The sequence below is a fragment of the Penicillium subrubescens genome (assembly GCF_028828155.1).
Source record: "Penicillium subrubescens strain IBT 31985 chromosome Unknown utg000010l_segment0_segment0, whole genome shotgun sequence".
Classification (NCBI taxonomy): domain Eukaryota; kingdom Fungi; phylum Ascomycota; class Eurotiomycetes; order Eurotiales; family Aspergillaceae; genus Penicillium; species Penicillium subrubescens.
In genome coordinates, this window is record NW_026643160.1 from 3,195,527 (window position 1) to 3,211,101 (window position 15,575).

Sequence of the window (15,575 nt, forward strand, 5' to 3'; positions counted from 1 at the left end):
CCACTTTCTACTTGAGACATTGTAAATGTCGCATGCCCCTCGAAAAGTCAAGATTGGAACTACTATTGGCGGTGAATATGACTTGTCAGATCGAACCTTGCAGCTGGTTGAGGGCAGCAACGGTTGGCCCCGCGTTGGCCGGCCAAACGTAAACAAGGCGATCGGCCCCAGCTGAAAGTGAGCCCCCGAAAGGGCGCTAAGCAAGGCCCCAGTCGCATTATTATTCTAGTCGATCCAATGATTCTTGTCCAGTCATTTGATTATTCACTCCGCCAGGTTATCGCGCTATCGCCCACCCGTATCTCCGTTCAACTACTACTACCACCCACCCCCGCCCCAAAACAAATCGCTCTTCCTTCCCCTCCCTCGTGGCTCATCCAACCCTCCATACACCTGTAGCTCGTTGCATGGTCCTCCACCTGCGCCGGATCTTGAAAGGTTCTATGGAGGGGAGTCTCGAGTGTTGTGACCGCCGTTCGTTTTGACGATGACCACGTCTTCCCCTCAGGCCTCACCCCGACCTTCCCTTGCTGACTCTTGACTGCGCGCGCCATTGCGCATCCACCTCAGACTGCGTCGCTCTTTCTAAACTTCGGTCTTCGGTACGTTCCCATTGAACGCGACCACCTTTCTTTCAACTTTAACCTACACACGCGCACGAAGCAAGTGCGACAGACCCCCCGCCATGGTGGTCAACGCAACTGCGCCGGCGGGCACCACGGTGTCAGACCTGCCGTTAGAATATCTCAGTCTTTACCATACCGTCGATCCCTACCTCTCCTCCATTCTCGTCTTCTATGGCCCTGTTGCGACAGCCAATGCGACCGTGAGCAGCTCGCGCATTCAGGCGCATATCTTCACACCGGCCGGTTTTCAGAGCTATTCACGAATCACAATCTCACCAGCTGCACCGCTCTATGCGGCAGTCAACCACCTACCCCGAGAGAAACAAGGCGATCCGGTGGCTCGGGGGCTTGCGGTCAGCATGTTGAAGTATTTTGCTGAACTGTCAGATCCGCTGCGGAAGCGGCTGGCAGATCCCACTCGGACGGGTCAGCGTCATGGCGACAAGATCCCAAGGCTGTTTGATGAAATGCATGCTGCCGAGTTGGCCAATCGTATGGTCAAGGTGGAGGACTCATCGGAAATTGTGCGCGACATTCGCAGTGCGTATCAGGAACGCAAAGTCCCTTGGGTTGATATGGATGTTGTGTTACCTGCGGGGACCATTCAATGCCCACAACGACGGGAGAGCACTGGTTCCGACATCGAAGCGACACACACACTCCAATATGGCCCATATACATCCCTCATTCAGGCCTTGGGGGATCCAATGTTTTTACCTACATCCAGACTCAAGCGGGCACCATCACAGCCGACCAATGTCAGCAAGTCGCGGATCTTTACCCGCAACCAGAAAGAGGCCCTTCGATTGACAATGTGTGAGTTTGTTGATACCGAGGAGCGATATGTTGCGAAAGTGTACTCTTTGGTTCATGAGGTGGCGGATGAGTTTCGGCAAAAGGCTCAGCGGAGAGGACCCAGCAGTACCAGCCCGGACGAGAACGCGTTGGAGGCTCTCTTTCCACCCTGTTTGAACGAGATCTTGGAAGTCAACCTCGGATTTCTCGACGTGATCCGACAGGTACTAGATGAGACGGAGAAAGATGCGCTCGAGGATATCAGCCAAGACACGGAACTCCCCGCATCCGGTTCACATCGCGGATCATCGAGGGACGCTAGGGATGCTATTGGTGCAACTGTATTTGCTAGATCATTGCTGGACTGGTTACCCCGGTTCTCGCAACCCTATGCAGATTACATGCGAGCACATACTGGGTTTACCCAGACGCTGAATTCGTTCATGAAAGACAAAACTTCCAGCTTTTCCCAACGAGTCTATGAGACAGGGGAGCAGAGACTCCGATCATTGTTGATGGAACCCGTCCAACGCCTTCCTCGGTACAGTCTTCTGATCGACACTATGACAAGCAGTCTGCCGCTAGTCCACCCAGCTGTCCGTCCGTTATTGAGGGCTCGGGACATTGTGAAAGATATTTGTGCTTTGGACAACACTTCTCCATCTGGCCATGCGCAAAGTCTCCGACGTTTACGGGAACTTGTTGATGGATGGCCCGCGAAGACCTTCCCCGACGGTCGTCTGATCACAGCAGTGGATGTCAACGAGATTTCACCTCCGTATCGACTGGATACCCAGGCTTCAGGATCCGCAGCGGGAATTATCCTTCTCTACAAAAATTGCTTGGTACTACTCGCAAAGCCTGCCGAAAGTCGAGTCAGCGCGCGTGGATTGCTAGCCGACATTGATAATGCGGCGTCATCAACCAACGATCCTTCAAATTCCATACCCCCGACAGAGCTCAAGCTCGTTCAAGTACTCGAACTTCATGCCGTCCGCTGCATGCAGTCTGCATGTGGTCGTATTCTCTTCATTGTACCCCCAAACCTTCCTGTGGGCACCAGCACCGTGGATGGTAGCGACGACCTTCTAGCTTTGGAGCTGACCGCTCTGTATGAAGCAAAGGCCAGCCGATTGATCGAAGAGATCACAAAGGCTCGGATTGAAGCGCGTTTCTCAGAACAAGAGCGGGAAGGTGGCAAATGGACCTTGCGCAGTCCTCCTGCAATTCCGAACAGCACGGGTATTCTGGCATGCGTCTGCGAGGATGATCAAAGTGTCGCTCTGAACCAGGCTCAGTCATCACCAATCCGTTTGGTCTTTGACACACCAAAATCTAAGTGTACTGAGATTCTAAACGGATCCAACCTGGACGTCGTGCTGTCGATAGCCCCATCGAATGGTGACCAATTCAAGCTGGATATTGATTCTGTCATCGGGTCTCCTTCTACAGATCTTGTGTCCGCAGAAACATTTGTTCCAACTCTTTCTAGACGCTGTAAGTGCGATAGATAATAATTTCCAGATCAATCTATTAACGCTTTTCTTGCAGTGCAATCTCTCCTTTCGCCCTTGAACAGTCCTCGAAACCCAAAGCTGGTGAAGCCGCTGGTTCATTCAAACTTCGAAATACTTCGATACATTGCGGGTGGCTTAATCACACAGGTCAAGTCCTCACGCAGTTTCCGGCCACCTTCTCCCACGAAACTCATATCGAACCTCCTGGGAGGCAGCCGTGAAAATGTGCCGACCATCAAGCAACCAAATTCAGCGACTTTGCTAGGTGAATTCCCAAAGATGCCTCCACCAAGGGCCAATCTTTCCAGATCCAACACTCTTCCTTCTACTTTCCCCGGCAAAGACAAGGAGAAGGAGAAGGAAAGAGAGAAGGAAAAGGAGGAAATTCCGAGCAAGATCTCGGTTGTTGGCGCATCAGGTGCTCGAGGACCAGATGGCCAACTTGGGTCACTAGAGCAAACCTTTGCGGCATATGTTCTCTCTCTACAATCTCGCAGTGGCAATATTCTTGGGCGGATGCTTCGTGCCCGAGAGCACGCGGACCGTGCACCAGTCAACGAGCTTTACAATATCCTGCTTGAGGATCCAAGCAAGTTACAAGCAGCCGCTGAGGTGCCGGTCGACACACTCTTCGTTGCTTTCGAAACATTTATGAAAAATGCCTGGAGAGCGAGCATGGGTCCAGTGCTAAACCCTTCTGCACTCAAGCTGCTTCAGAATCAGTTCGATACGATGTTTCCTCGACATTTCGTGGAGCATTTCCGGAAGTTCCTGGTAGATGTCAGCCCACAGAACCGTCGGGCGCTGGCTGCAATTATTCGTCTTCTTGCCGAGTTGCTTGACGCATCAGGCAATGACGGGGACCGTGGGGCCCTAACGGTAGCATTTGCCGAGGTTATCACAGAAGAAGGAGATCCTGTGCAGCATGTATCCCTTTTGGATCGCCTAGTCGATGACTTTGATAATCTCTTTGAAGAGTTCATTCCCGGCGGCACCTCTGTTGAAGGGACACTCGGCTGCGACCAGACCAAAACTTCGCATGCAAACACGGGATCTGTGAGCTCAAATAGTTCCTCATTCCGGAAGCGCTTCGGATTTAGTCTGCATAAGGAGAGCTCGAAGGCCGAAGGGGAGAGTAAAGTTGCATCGATTCTGCGAACATTAAGCAAGCGACAGAGTCCAGGCGATTCGGAGCCTAACACTCCCAAGGGTTCCTTGCTCCGCTCCAAATCTACAGACGTGGACGCTCGCCTGGGATTCCTTCGTCCAACCTCCCGTGATCGTCCTTATGGCTTCGCATCCGAGGAGCAAATTTCCAGGCCGGGTACTGGGCATGGGCAGCCGCCATCCTTATCCTCTATCCGAGGAATATCCCATGATGGCGTAGTTAAAATTCGCAGAAAGCGAAGAAGTTCCTTGTCTGATCTTCGCCCTGACACGGCTTCCTCTGATACGTCCCAAGTTTCTTCCAACCCCTACTTGCGTCCAGTGACCCCATCAAACCGACCGCGAGCTGAGATGACCACACCGACTAGTCAATCTAGACCACAGAGTAGCTATCTAGCATCACCAGCTAGAGCTCCGTCCCCCACCAAGGCAACATCGCCCGCTCGTCTGGGGTCGCCGATTCGGCAGGCATCACCGGCTCGCCCTTCTACTCCGAGTAGGAAGGAGAATATTGATCCTAAAGTGCCCCAGACAGAGCAGTCTGCCAAGTCCAAGAGCCACATGCTGGACTCTCCAACCCAGGAAACAAAACGGCGATCCCGCGCGACCAGCATTCCTTCGCGGAACCCAGGCCTTCGGGAACGCGCTCCTGTGAATGGCTCCGAAAGTAAGCGCCCTCAGTCTTCGTCTTCATCCCAGAAGCCGCAGAAGCTGCGGATGCAAAGTCCCCAAAAGGTTTGTAACAGATTCTCATAACTTGTATGTTCCTTATTGACTAACATTTCGGGATAGCTTCGCGACCGTGTTCAGACCGAAAAGAAGGCCCAAGCCACCAGTCAACTTGGGTTCCGGGACGAGCTCAGAGCTATTGGTGATGAGTTGAGTAATCTGAGACTCAACCCAACAAGAAATCCCGGCATGGAGCCAGGCATGAGTTCCTCTGACGCACGCCAATCCTCGGGTGCTGCCTTGTCCCTCGAAGGCCGTCTCTCGAGTCTTGAAGAGCGATTCGACAACATGTCTGGCGAGTACAATGGCCGAACATCTGCCCTCGAAAAAGACCTGGAGTCGTCTTTGATTGTCAGTGAAAAGCGTGTGAAGAAACTTGACGAGCTCTACCGAGAGGCTAGTGCGGAGAACGAAGCACTATACGATCGGTTCAACACGGAGCTCAGCAAGATCGCCAGGGATGTCCGAAGCGGCAGTGCAGAGGACTCTTTGAAGTCTCAATTGGCGAATGCACTTGAGGAGATTAGCCGCCTCAAGAAAGAGAATTTCCGGCTCAAACGCGAAGTTGGTGGTCTCCGAGCTCAATCGGCTGCTGTTGCATTGCTGAGAGCAAGTGAACAATGATCTCTGCTCTATCTACAGCAGTCTTGCTCTTGACACCGAGCACACCACTACACTCTTTTATTTGAATTTCTCCTACTCGCATATGTAGACCACTTGTCGATCTTTTCTTTTCTGTGATACCACATCTATTCTCTCCTTTGTTTTCTCCTGGCATTTCAAGGTCGGGTTTCTACTGTGTATTGATCGGCATATTGCTGTTATTCTTATTTGTTGTCACCCCCAGCTCACATTCAGAGATGGGTTCGGATCATGCATAGCACCGGAGAGTATTCTTGCAGGACTTTCTTTCGTTTTAATTTCTGGTTCATACCTTATTGTTGTGTACACTAGCCGATTCAGCTTCAACTTTGACAGGCCCGCCCATAAGGCGAATTGCCTCTGTGTCAACCATTTTGTACATCCATTCCCACGTCACTTTCCACTTTTCTCCCCCGTAAGTGAATTCTACTACGTTAGGCCCCCTTTGCGATGACAGTGCATCCAATTGGAAATCAAAAGTTGGCAGAGCTACCAGCTGGTCGTGCTCATAATCCGGTGACCATGGCATGTCGCTAGGCTTTTCTATAGCCAACACTGGAAGCGTGAATCGTGCCGACCCTGGACACTCTTCGGCCAGGAGGTTCCTAAGCCTGGTATGAATGACCAATGAGAACCATTTCTTGTTGCGTTTTATTTGCGGTATCAGTTTGGGATCAACGCGAATTCTTTGAAGATCCGTCTTAACAAGTGGACGGACGAGAAGTGTCATGTTGCGTGTCTCGCTTGACCGCTTCTCTTGGTTCTTGCTGGTGGGAGTGACTTTGAAACGGAACCAGTATCTATCATCCCATAATGTCCACGGAGTGAACCCTGGAGATAGTGTTGTGCCGGGATTAGACTTGTGTGATTTTGTAGGCGCGAAGGTAACATCAAGTCGAGTGACGGGGCCTTTGTTCTTGAAGAATGGCTGGCGAGTCAGGAGCCATAGATTTTTGCCACCGGGGACTGGACCTAGCTGATGTTTCACGGCAAGGGGATGGTACATCACGCCGCCCAGTGTGAAATTCTGTCCAGGAATGAATGATGATTCCTTCGATCCATCTTGGCCGTCTTGATGACCGAATATGCGTGGGACAAAAGGCTCGTAACTGCGTAGTGGGAAATGATTTCCATGGAAGGGGGAGATGATTTCGGTGATGCGTCGGAGGGTGAGAGATTGGATCTGGAATAGACGAGAAGCGGGTAATTGAGACTGCAGGGGATCTAAGAATGCAGGGAGATCCTTGATCTGAAGAACCATTATGCCCGCTTTCAAGTTCAAGTTGAGAATACGACATCTTGATGCGAGCAGTTGGTTTGAGAATTCGGTTGATGTGTGGAGGAAAGATTGACTTGAGCGGATCAGGGAGAGAATAGACGGTGCCTGTAATGCCCGCGGTAGAGAGTTTGAGGCGAGCATGCTGCGGATGGCATTGCGCGGGGTCAGGGTTGGGTCGAAATTGGTTGGATCAGAGACGTAGGGAATGTTATTTTGGCGGCAGGTTTCCAGTATGCTAGCTTTAGGAAATGAAAGGAGAGGGCGACAGATGTGAATACCGCCGGTTGCAACGGGGACGTCTGACAAGGTGAGTGGGCTTGAGGTTTTGGGTGATGAGGTGCTTGTTGACTTTTGTTTTTGTTTGCCGGTGTTCTGTTGGATTGTCTGTGGGTTGAAAATGATACTCCCTTTATTCTTGTCGTCGACTTGGAGTTGGACTGGTGCGCGACCATGGCTGCCATGATCAGACAAGTTGACAGACGAACCGCTCTCGGAGACCCCGAACAGACCGTGGCACTCGGGGATTCGAGCAACTTCAGGAATTCCGGAGAGGCCAGCACCTCTTCCTCCAGAGCTTAGTCGCCAGATAGTAGTCTCCACTGAGTCATCCTGGTGATGACCCATAAGTAAGGCGTTAATGTCCCTCTCTCGACAGGCCATACCAAGGGCCCGAAATCGTAGATGACGGGCGTGGGTTTCAAAGGCTGATGGTAAAGTCGAATTTCCTTTCGCATGGCCTGAACTGTCTTGCTTTGCAAATTGAGCCCAGTCCAGCTCCAGGATCTCCGTCTTGATACCTATGATTAAGTTAGTACAAGCTCTTTATATCTCGCGATAGAAAGAGTAAAGCCTCTCAGAAAAGAATTTTATATTGAAGATAAATCACTTACCCATTGCATGAAGCCAGCCGGCAACAGTCCGTGCTTCTTGGCTGCTTTCTGCCCGGGCACGATGGTCAACCACGAACGCAGTGACTGAAATCTTCCCAGCCAGGGCCGAACGTTCTAGTTGGCGACATAGATATGCAAGTGCCATAGAGTCGGCACCGCCGCTAACGGCGAGGCCTGCATATGATGGTTAGTACCGGCTTTCTCTAAAGGAGGCTGTTTCGGGGCATGGTCTTGGTATCTTACCGAGCTTGCGAGGCAGCTGATTGAAGTCATTTCGATCGAGGCTCCGACCGGAATAAAACTTCTCTTGTGTACCCAGCCAGGCACGACGGAAGTGCTCGGCAAATTGCGAGACTGAAATCGCTTTCTTCCCTGCCATGAAGTCCGCTCTCTTCTAACGACCAGTTGACGCATGATAGAGATACCCGGCACCGGCAAATCTATTTTTCCGAACTCGGGCCACCACAAGCCAATAGAATCTCGAGTTGATAGAGTACTATAGTAGGCAACTTGGACGAATTTAGCATTGTTTAATTGTGAGATTGCTTAAAATTGTGAAGCGTGTCTGTTACTAAAATTAATTATTTAGTTTGTTTAGTTAAATTCTTCAATCATGGATATGCTTATCTTGTTGTGGCAGACAGCCTAATGTGTACAACGTAATAGCCCGTTGAGTATGTGAAGCTGGAGACTGCTTTCGGGTATCTCCATGTGAAGTAACGAACAAAAGCAATACCTAGAAAACAAAGAAGAATAGAAAGAACTGGCAATTACTTAGACAGGACACTCCACGTGAGGCATTTTTGGCACTTATATTGTAAAAACAAACTACAACAATAGGCACAAAAATGCATACCTCTCCCATATGCTATACCACGCGGTAGAAGCTGAAGCCCGATGTGGAGGGAAGAGAGGCCAAAAAGTGAGAGTCATCGAACAATTGTATAGTACCCAATAACCTGGGACAATGAATTATGAAAATGTTCGATGTCCTTTCCCAATAACCCCACAGCTGCCCCAGATTTTGTCTGAGTCCCGACTCGGTGTGCTGCTTCGATCCACCGACAAGCCGACGCTCGGCTGCTTTCCGCTTTGAGAAAGACCGATTCCCGATCGCTAGTCATATTGACCAGCACCAGAATGCTTTAATACGACATAAGAACCAGGCCAATTCAGTCCAAAACCTTCAAAATATCATCAATTATTCCCTCATCGAGATGGGATCCATTCAGCACTCCTACCCGCCAGGTATTCACGTTCCATGCTTGACATGGTTCAGGTCCGACGCCACTCAGTCCATCGACTGGGATCTACAAGAAAGGCACCTTGAATTCCTCGTCAGCAGTGGTCTTCACGGTATCGTGATTGCAGGCACCAACGGTGAAGCAGCTACTTTGACGCCCGAGGAGAAGTCACGTCTAGTGAGCCTTACGAGGTCAACGGCACAAAAGCTGGGTCGGCCCAACCTCCCAATCACCTGTGGTACATTTGGAGGATGCACTCAAGCCATTATCAAAGATACTAAACTAGCTGCTGAAGCTGGCGCAGACTATGTGCTAGTTCTGGTACCCTCATACTTCCATTTTGCCCTTGACTCGGCTGCGATTATCGAGTTCTTCCAGGAAGTTGCGAGGGCATCTCCAATTCCAATTGTCATCTACAATTTCCCTGGTGTCGCTGCTGGTCTGAATGTTAACTCAGAGATGCTGGAGACATTGGGTGAACATCCCAATATTGCTGCCGTGAAGTTGACTTGCGGCACTATTGCGTCGGTCGCTCGTTCAGCGGCCAAATTTGGCCGAGCAATGGATGGAAATGCTGCTTTTGTTGCGCTTGCTGGTCAAAGTGACTGGCTTGTTCCCTGTCAAAGCGTAGGCGGTGCTGGATCAGTAACAGGTCTTGCGAATCTGTATCCAAAGGTCAGTTGTGAAGGTGGTCCAATGAGAATGAAGAGGGTGAAATAGGGCTAACTGAAATATAGACCCTTGTGGAGCTCTTCAATCTGTACAATGCAGGAGAGACATCACAGGCTGAAAAGCTGCAGCTTCAGATTGCCGTTGCCGAGTGGGGATTTGGTAAAGCAGGTATCAATGGAACCAAATGGGTCGTTGCCAAATACCTGGGCTATCCCGAAGAAAGCTCCTGGTGCCGTCGACCCTATCCGAAATTCCTGGATGAGGAGAAGCGGGTCTGGGTAACGAAGCAGGTGAAGTTGACATATCACTTGGAAAAGAGACTTTGAAATGAAATCATGATATCTCATAGACTGCATAGAATCATTACATAGATGAGAATCTTGTTACACGATAGCAAATGCACGATCAAAAGTTTCGTGCATCACTTTCCTAATATCCACCCGCTGCTTGGTCTCGTCTTGTCGTCGAATGACTTCCTGGAGAACGTTTGCTGTGATCCCGGCATTCGAGGCAACATTCTCCGTACCTTTAATGCAGGATATGACCCAAGTGCGCTCTTCTGGTTCCTCGACTTCGACGCCAAGCATTAACAAGGGCCATAGCATGTTCACGGGCAGCGAAGGCAGTATCGTCGTGGAGGCATTTGGGGTACCGATGACTGGATTCTCCTGAGGAGATGAGGTCCATGGACTCTCTAAGATCATTTTTGTAACTTGGCGAATCTCATTCATTGCATCCACAACGTCCGTGGTGCGCGGGAGATCTAGATACCACGTCAGCGATCAGAGCGTGTAAAATTCCGACAAGAAGAGACTTACTCTTATATGCTACACGATGTAGATGAATAAAGCTGGCATAGTAATTGGCGTGGTACACCCGCATGGTGCGAGTGATTGTCTCCGCCAAACTGGGCGATAATAAGGTGGCCAATTTGCCCGCCACGGCATAATCCATTAAAGGCGGCCGCTGCTGCCATAGAGACTTGATATCTTGAGTGATTGCGGCTGAAATAGCCATAACCTCAGTTTCATCCTCGACCGTGCCTCGGCGTCGATGCCAAGGGTCGATTTTCGAGATTCGGCCCATGAAGAGCTGGACTTTCTGAAAGAACTGGAAAGCTGGCCGCATGATGAAATCTTCTAATGCTGCTTCGGCATCATCTAGCCCAGAGTCGACTTCGGCAATAGAGCTATCGGGAGAGTGCAGGTCTGTATTGACAGCACTACCCCCTTCTGTCAGGAACAAGCCCTCGCCACCTGCACTAACGGCCCTTGCATCAAGAAGCCGTAACCACGAGAGCAGTCGTCTTTCTGAAGAGATTTTAATATGTCAGTGATGCCACAAATCTGGAATGCTGTGTTCGTACCTGTCACGCTGAGTGATTCAATATCCACCATTTCCAAAGCATGGAAACCTTCTCGCAAATTCGCATGCGCTTTGGACACGTCCTTTGTCAGAAGGTCTATGTATGACAAAAGAAAGAGAACGGCTAGGATATGTCTGAGCTGGGATGAGAGAATTTTGTGGTCACGTCTGATGTCCTTTAAACAGTCTTCTAATCTTTCTTTCGCCGTGCGGTAGTATTGAGTGTACGTTGCTGGCTCCAAGGTGCCCGCTGACTCGAGTTCCAAGGCCACAAACGCAATGACTCCAAATTTGACCATCCGCGAAGTCGAAGTCATCGAGGTCAATTGTTTTCGCATCCAAAACCAGCGTGCGCTGGTCTCAACAGTAGCCAGGATGGGCGGTGCTGCTGAACGTGCAAAGTAATCGGCCAATTGTGTCTCGCTCCATCCAATCGCGACAGTTGGGGATGTTATAGCGGTGAGCCTTTGCTGTCTGTCCAAGACGGCTTCGGTGTTTGCCATGGGATTTGAATAGGTGATAGGCATGGATGGAATAGACAAAGATGTATCAGACCAGGGCATTAAGTCCTGGGACGAGGTAAGGTCCAAAGTGTCCCAACCCGGGGACAAGCCAGTAGGCGAAGAGTCATCCCACATGAAACTTGCATAGCTGAACATGCGATTGAAGCTGGGATCATCATCAGAGAGACCTTCTGGCGCCGGAATCGTGCCATCGGAAGTTGATGGGACAGAGGCCTCTGCATTCTCTGTAGCACAGTCGGGTCGTGCTGGTAGCTCATTCTCTAATTGTTGCTGCTGTGGCTTTTGCTGCAGTCGCAGTCGCACTTTCTTCGTTCTCACCCCCAATCTTAGTCCTGAATCATCCCACGAGCAGTCTAGCCGGAGACGACTACAATGCCCACAATCGGGCCGTTTCTCGTCGCAGCGCACTTTGCGCCTCCTAGTGATGCTTAGCGCCCCGAGACTACCCCAAAGAGAAGGACTCCACTTACCGGCAGGTCAAGCATCCGTTGCGCGTGCGCGGGCGATGTCGCCTATCCAGGTTGGGATGCTGTTCCCACTGATAGAACATGATAAAAAATTGCTAGGAGATAGCCAGAATCAGCGCGATGCATCAGTGTCGGATCCTCTATGGCCTGTCTTGTCTATCTCCTCCCCTCCGCTCCGTTTCGGCCTCCGGGGAAATCTCCACATCCCCGGGTCCTGGTCTCGGCTAAATGCCCACTTGGGTAATTAAGCGAACACTGGTTCAATTCCCAAGTCGAAAGAGGATATACACCGATGTCAGTGACTACCACTAGTCTAACTGCAGATCAAGACTCCATGTATGCATCGCATCTTCGACGTTGCGGGGATCTGGGGACAAAAATTCAAATATTGATTTGGGCCAAGTGCGTGTGCATGAGGGGTCTTTTATTCAACAACTGTCTAGTTTTGAAGATGTTAAAACCATGATGTTCGAAAAGCTATGCGCTATTCTCGCGACAACTTTCGTAATACCAGACATCATCGCCTGGAATGACATCAAAGGGGCTTTCAAAACTCGGAGCATTCTGGAAAAGCCGCTAGATAAGCATGTTCAATCTCACGCCCCATCCCCCCAACCCCTTCAAAAATAATATCCGACTTCAAAGACATCCCCAAAAACTCCACCCCATGCCGCAACTCTTCAATCAATCGTTCCGCATCCGAAATCTCCGTCTTTGGCTCAGGTTTATTCAATAAATGATAACAAGTCGCCAGACGATCCGTCGCCAAACACGCGCGAATTTTATGAAGAATCATCAGTAAAGAATAACAGCTTTGCATGGCACAGCATACAAAGTAAGGAATGGTATGCGGGGATTTTCCAATAAGCCCCACTGATGAAATCATGGACCTGGAAGTCATTAGAGATCGTTCACGAGATTGAGTGCCGTAGGGGTTTGGGTATGGTAGGTTTCGGAAGGCTGTTGCAACCACGAGGGCGGTCTTGAGGCAGATATTTGAGGATTCTTGTTCGGTGAATGGGAAGAAGGAATTGCGGTCTGTGACCCAGGTTGGAGAGGGGACGGGTGTTGGGTTAGGATATTGGGTGTTGATGGAGGCGAGGTGACAGTATCTGTCTAAGAATAAAGGGAAGTCCATAAAGGCTCGAAATCGGTGTAAGCGGGCGCGAGCACTTGTTGGTGGTTAGTTGTTGATTGTTTTGTTTATGGAAGACGAACTTACGTGTAGATTACGATTCTGCTGATCCTCCACATGTTTTCAGCTATTAGACCTTCCCCATCCTCGTCAAAAGTATATCGAAGGTATTGATCAGATTTGGTCATCAGAGTGGAGATCACGGTATCCAAATTTTTGATTTGCGTGCCGAGGTCGGGAGGAGGGGTTTCGTTCGTAATGCGCTCAATTCGTTGGACCATTTGGTTGGATGCATAGAGCGTTTGTTGAGCTTTAATCAAAAGAGCCCAGGGCTGTTTGGAGTGAGTACTGGAGATCGCATGATAACGGTTACCCTTTACTTACCTCTAAATGTACCCCAAAACTGGGATAAGACGTCGTTACGCGAGGATCGTCTGCCGTAACAACTGGCGGCTAGAGATACGGGATCAGCTAATGATGATAGAAGGTCGGGTAGAATAGGTTGCTGCCATACTGCCAGATGAAGATTTGAAGAAAGATATGCCACAAACATCTAGAATTTTGTTAGAATTTGGATCGAACTCCAAAGCATGAAACTTACTGTTATCCACCACGCACGCCTCTGTGCCTCAGAAGCTTCTGTAGTCATCGAGCCAAGTTCATGAAGAGAGATATCCATAGCTGTGGTTACAGCCTGATTGATACGCCCTCGCATTCTGGAAACATTACCACGCTGGCAGTATTCATAAATTGCAAGCACGACAAGCGTCAGAATAGGGTCAAGCTGAAGAGGCACCTGAGAATGCAACGGGCTGTGTCCTTGAGACAGACATGCACCAGGCGCGTTGAAATGTATTGTTGGCCCCATTTCATCGATCTCTTTTTCCACACTTGCCAATGCAGCCTGCGCGAAGAGCTGAGCGTATGTGCGTCTGAGGACAATACTTGCCTCGGTCATTGAGAATGGACCCTGAGAAGGTGGTATCAGGACAAGGAGTGCGGATAATGCAAGGCTTAGAGATGATTGTGGCCAATATGGCAAGTCGGTCTTTCTGGCTTCATTGGTTTCTTTTGATGGTCGACTGAGCGTAGGTTGGTCTTCACGTTGCGCCATCACCGGGGGTGGTAGCAAGGGAAGGTATGGGTGTATGTAGATATAGTAGGCGTTGGCGCTATCTCAAGCTCATCAGTATTCTGACCTGTAAATCAAGTGCTTTTTAAAAGATTGTCGCCATACATGTCATCTTCAGATCTGTATGATCTGACGGCTGACGGTTCTGCCTCTGGAATCGACACCGACGAGAATGGGTCATCGGCACTCGGAGTGAGCTGACCCCACAGTTGTCGCGTGCCACTGGTATCAGAAAGGGCATCCGGCGATATATCAAGGTTGTGAACGCCGGCGAGTGGTGTTACAAGACCGAGCATATTGTCTAGCAGTGGCTCTACTTATTGTAAGAAACATATTTTCTTGAATCGTGTACTATCTTGTAAGAAAAATACTTACCGAAGCTGTTATCAATCTCAGAAGGCGATGATGGAACCGGTAGGCCTTGATCATCCGATGAAAGACGATGCTGCTGCTGGAGCTCTGCATAGCGGATTCCTCTTCGGGGTCCACCGCGGCGACTAGGCTGATAGGAACATTCTCGGCTTCTGGTCAGACACTGATTTACACCATGTTAGTTTGGGCATTGCTTGTGGAATAGTATGACATACTTACACTTCGACAAGGCTTTTCTCCATCGCAACGAGTCTTTGACGAGCGGCTATACTCTTTCGTCAAAATCGGAAATTTTTTGTTGGTCCAAGCGACATCATCTTACCATGCAAGACATGCAGCTTTCACTGGTGGCTTTGCGGCGCGGGGCATGGTTTTTTTGGACGAGCTTGAGGCGCTACTGCAATACTCAAAACCTGATTTTTATCTGGTATTCCGTGGGATCCGATAATTCTGTTTAAATTGATGTGCAATTGGAGCTTTGGGACCTCTAAATCTCACGCTGTGGAATGAGGAATCGAAGGGCGGGGTGGATTGTGGTTACCTGCGAGGGTAGAATGCAGCCTGGGGCTTGCCTTGTGCTGTACAGAAGTTGAATAAAGCCTGACCCTTGACTGGGCTGATTGACCTTGTAGTCTATGGCACTCGTGGCGAGCGATGGTTAAGAAGTTGCCTCCCCGAGTCTTTTCGGTGTTCCAGGGCTGGGGCTTGCCGAAATCCGATGACAGCCGGCCTTTGGGTAGCATCGGCATTTGAAAATCCGGGGACCAGACGCCGAACATCTCTTTCTTATTGAATCGTCGACAGTTACACCCTTTCATGAATATCAATCGTTTTATAGGCCATTACATATTGGAGGTTTTGTATTTGGAATAATGAAGGTGGGAAATCTTGATTTTCCATTCTATAGTACCAAGTTGATAGTACCAGATCCCGCCTGTTATATCTCCAGTCATGTCATCAAACATATTGTCAAATAGTATAATTCATAATCATTCTGTTTAAAGTAAATCCCTCTTTTC

At 49.8% G+C, this 15,575-nt stretch overlaps 5 protein-coding genes across 5 annotated transcripts; 2 read left to right on the forward strand and 3 right to left on the reverse strand.

Annotated features, from left to right (window-relative positions):
• Positions 1–685: 685 nt before the first annotated feature.
• N7473_012338 (putative Rho guanyl nucleotide exchange factor) lies at positions 686–5,458 on the forward strand (the record flags this gene model as incomplete). The annotated part of the gene is made up of 3 exons (XM_057158277.1): positions 686–2,918; positions 2,973–4,840; positions 4,898–5,458. The coding sequence occupies 3 exons, from the start codon at positions 686–688 to the stop codon at positions 5,456–5,458; spliced, it is 4,662 nt and encodes a 1,553-aa protein (XP_057004127.1).
• A 304-nt stretch (positions 5,459–5,762) lies between these two features.
• Positions 5,763–8,024, reverse strand: N7473_012339 (tRNA lysidine(34) synthetase; the record flags this gene model as incomplete). Its single annotated transcript, XM_057158278.1, has 3 exons — positions 5,763–7,552; positions 7,646–7,819; positions 7,889–8,024. The coding sequence occupies 3 exons, from the start codon at positions 8,022–8,024 to the stop codon at positions 5,763–5,765; spliced, it is 2,100 nt and encodes a 699-aa protein (XP_057004128.1).
• Positions 8,025–8,862: 838 nt separating this feature from the next.
• Positions 8,863–9,887, forward strand: N7473_012340 (dihydrodipicolinate synthase family protein; the record flags this gene model as incomplete). The annotated part of the gene is made up of 2 exons (XM_057158279.1): positions 8,863–9,564; positions 9,627–9,887. 2 exons carry the CDS (start codon positions 8,863–8,865, stop codon positions 9,885–9,887), a joined length of 963 nt encoding a protein of 320 aa, XP_057004129.1.
• A 57-nt stretch (positions 9,888–9,944) lies between these two features.
• N7473_012341 (Zn(II)2Cys6 transcription factor) lies at positions 9,945–12,000 on the reverse strand (the record flags this gene model as incomplete). The annotated part of the gene is made up of 4 exons (XM_057158280.1): positions 9,945–10,324; positions 10,380–10,871; positions 10,928–11,868; positions 11,921–12,000. 4 exons carry the CDS (start codon positions 11,998–12,000, stop codon positions 9,945–9,947), a joined length of 1,893 nt encoding a protein of 630 aa, XP_057004130.1.
• Positions 12,001–13,135: 1,135 nt separating this feature from the next.
• N7473_012342 (Zn(II)2Cys6 transcription factor domain-containing protein) lies at positions 13,136–14,925 on the reverse strand (the record flags this gene model as incomplete). The annotated part of the gene is made up of 8 exons (XM_057158281.1): positions 13,136–13,384; positions 13,437–13,505; positions 13,567–13,605; positions 13,654–14,224; positions 14,290–14,497; positions 14,560–14,719; positions 14,776–14,821; positions 14,879–14,925. The coding sequence occupies 8 exons, from the start codon at positions 14,923–14,925 to the stop codon at positions 13,136–13,138; spliced, it is 1,389 nt and encodes a 462-aa protein (XP_057004131.1).
• Positions 14,926–15,575: the final 650 nt, after the last annotated feature.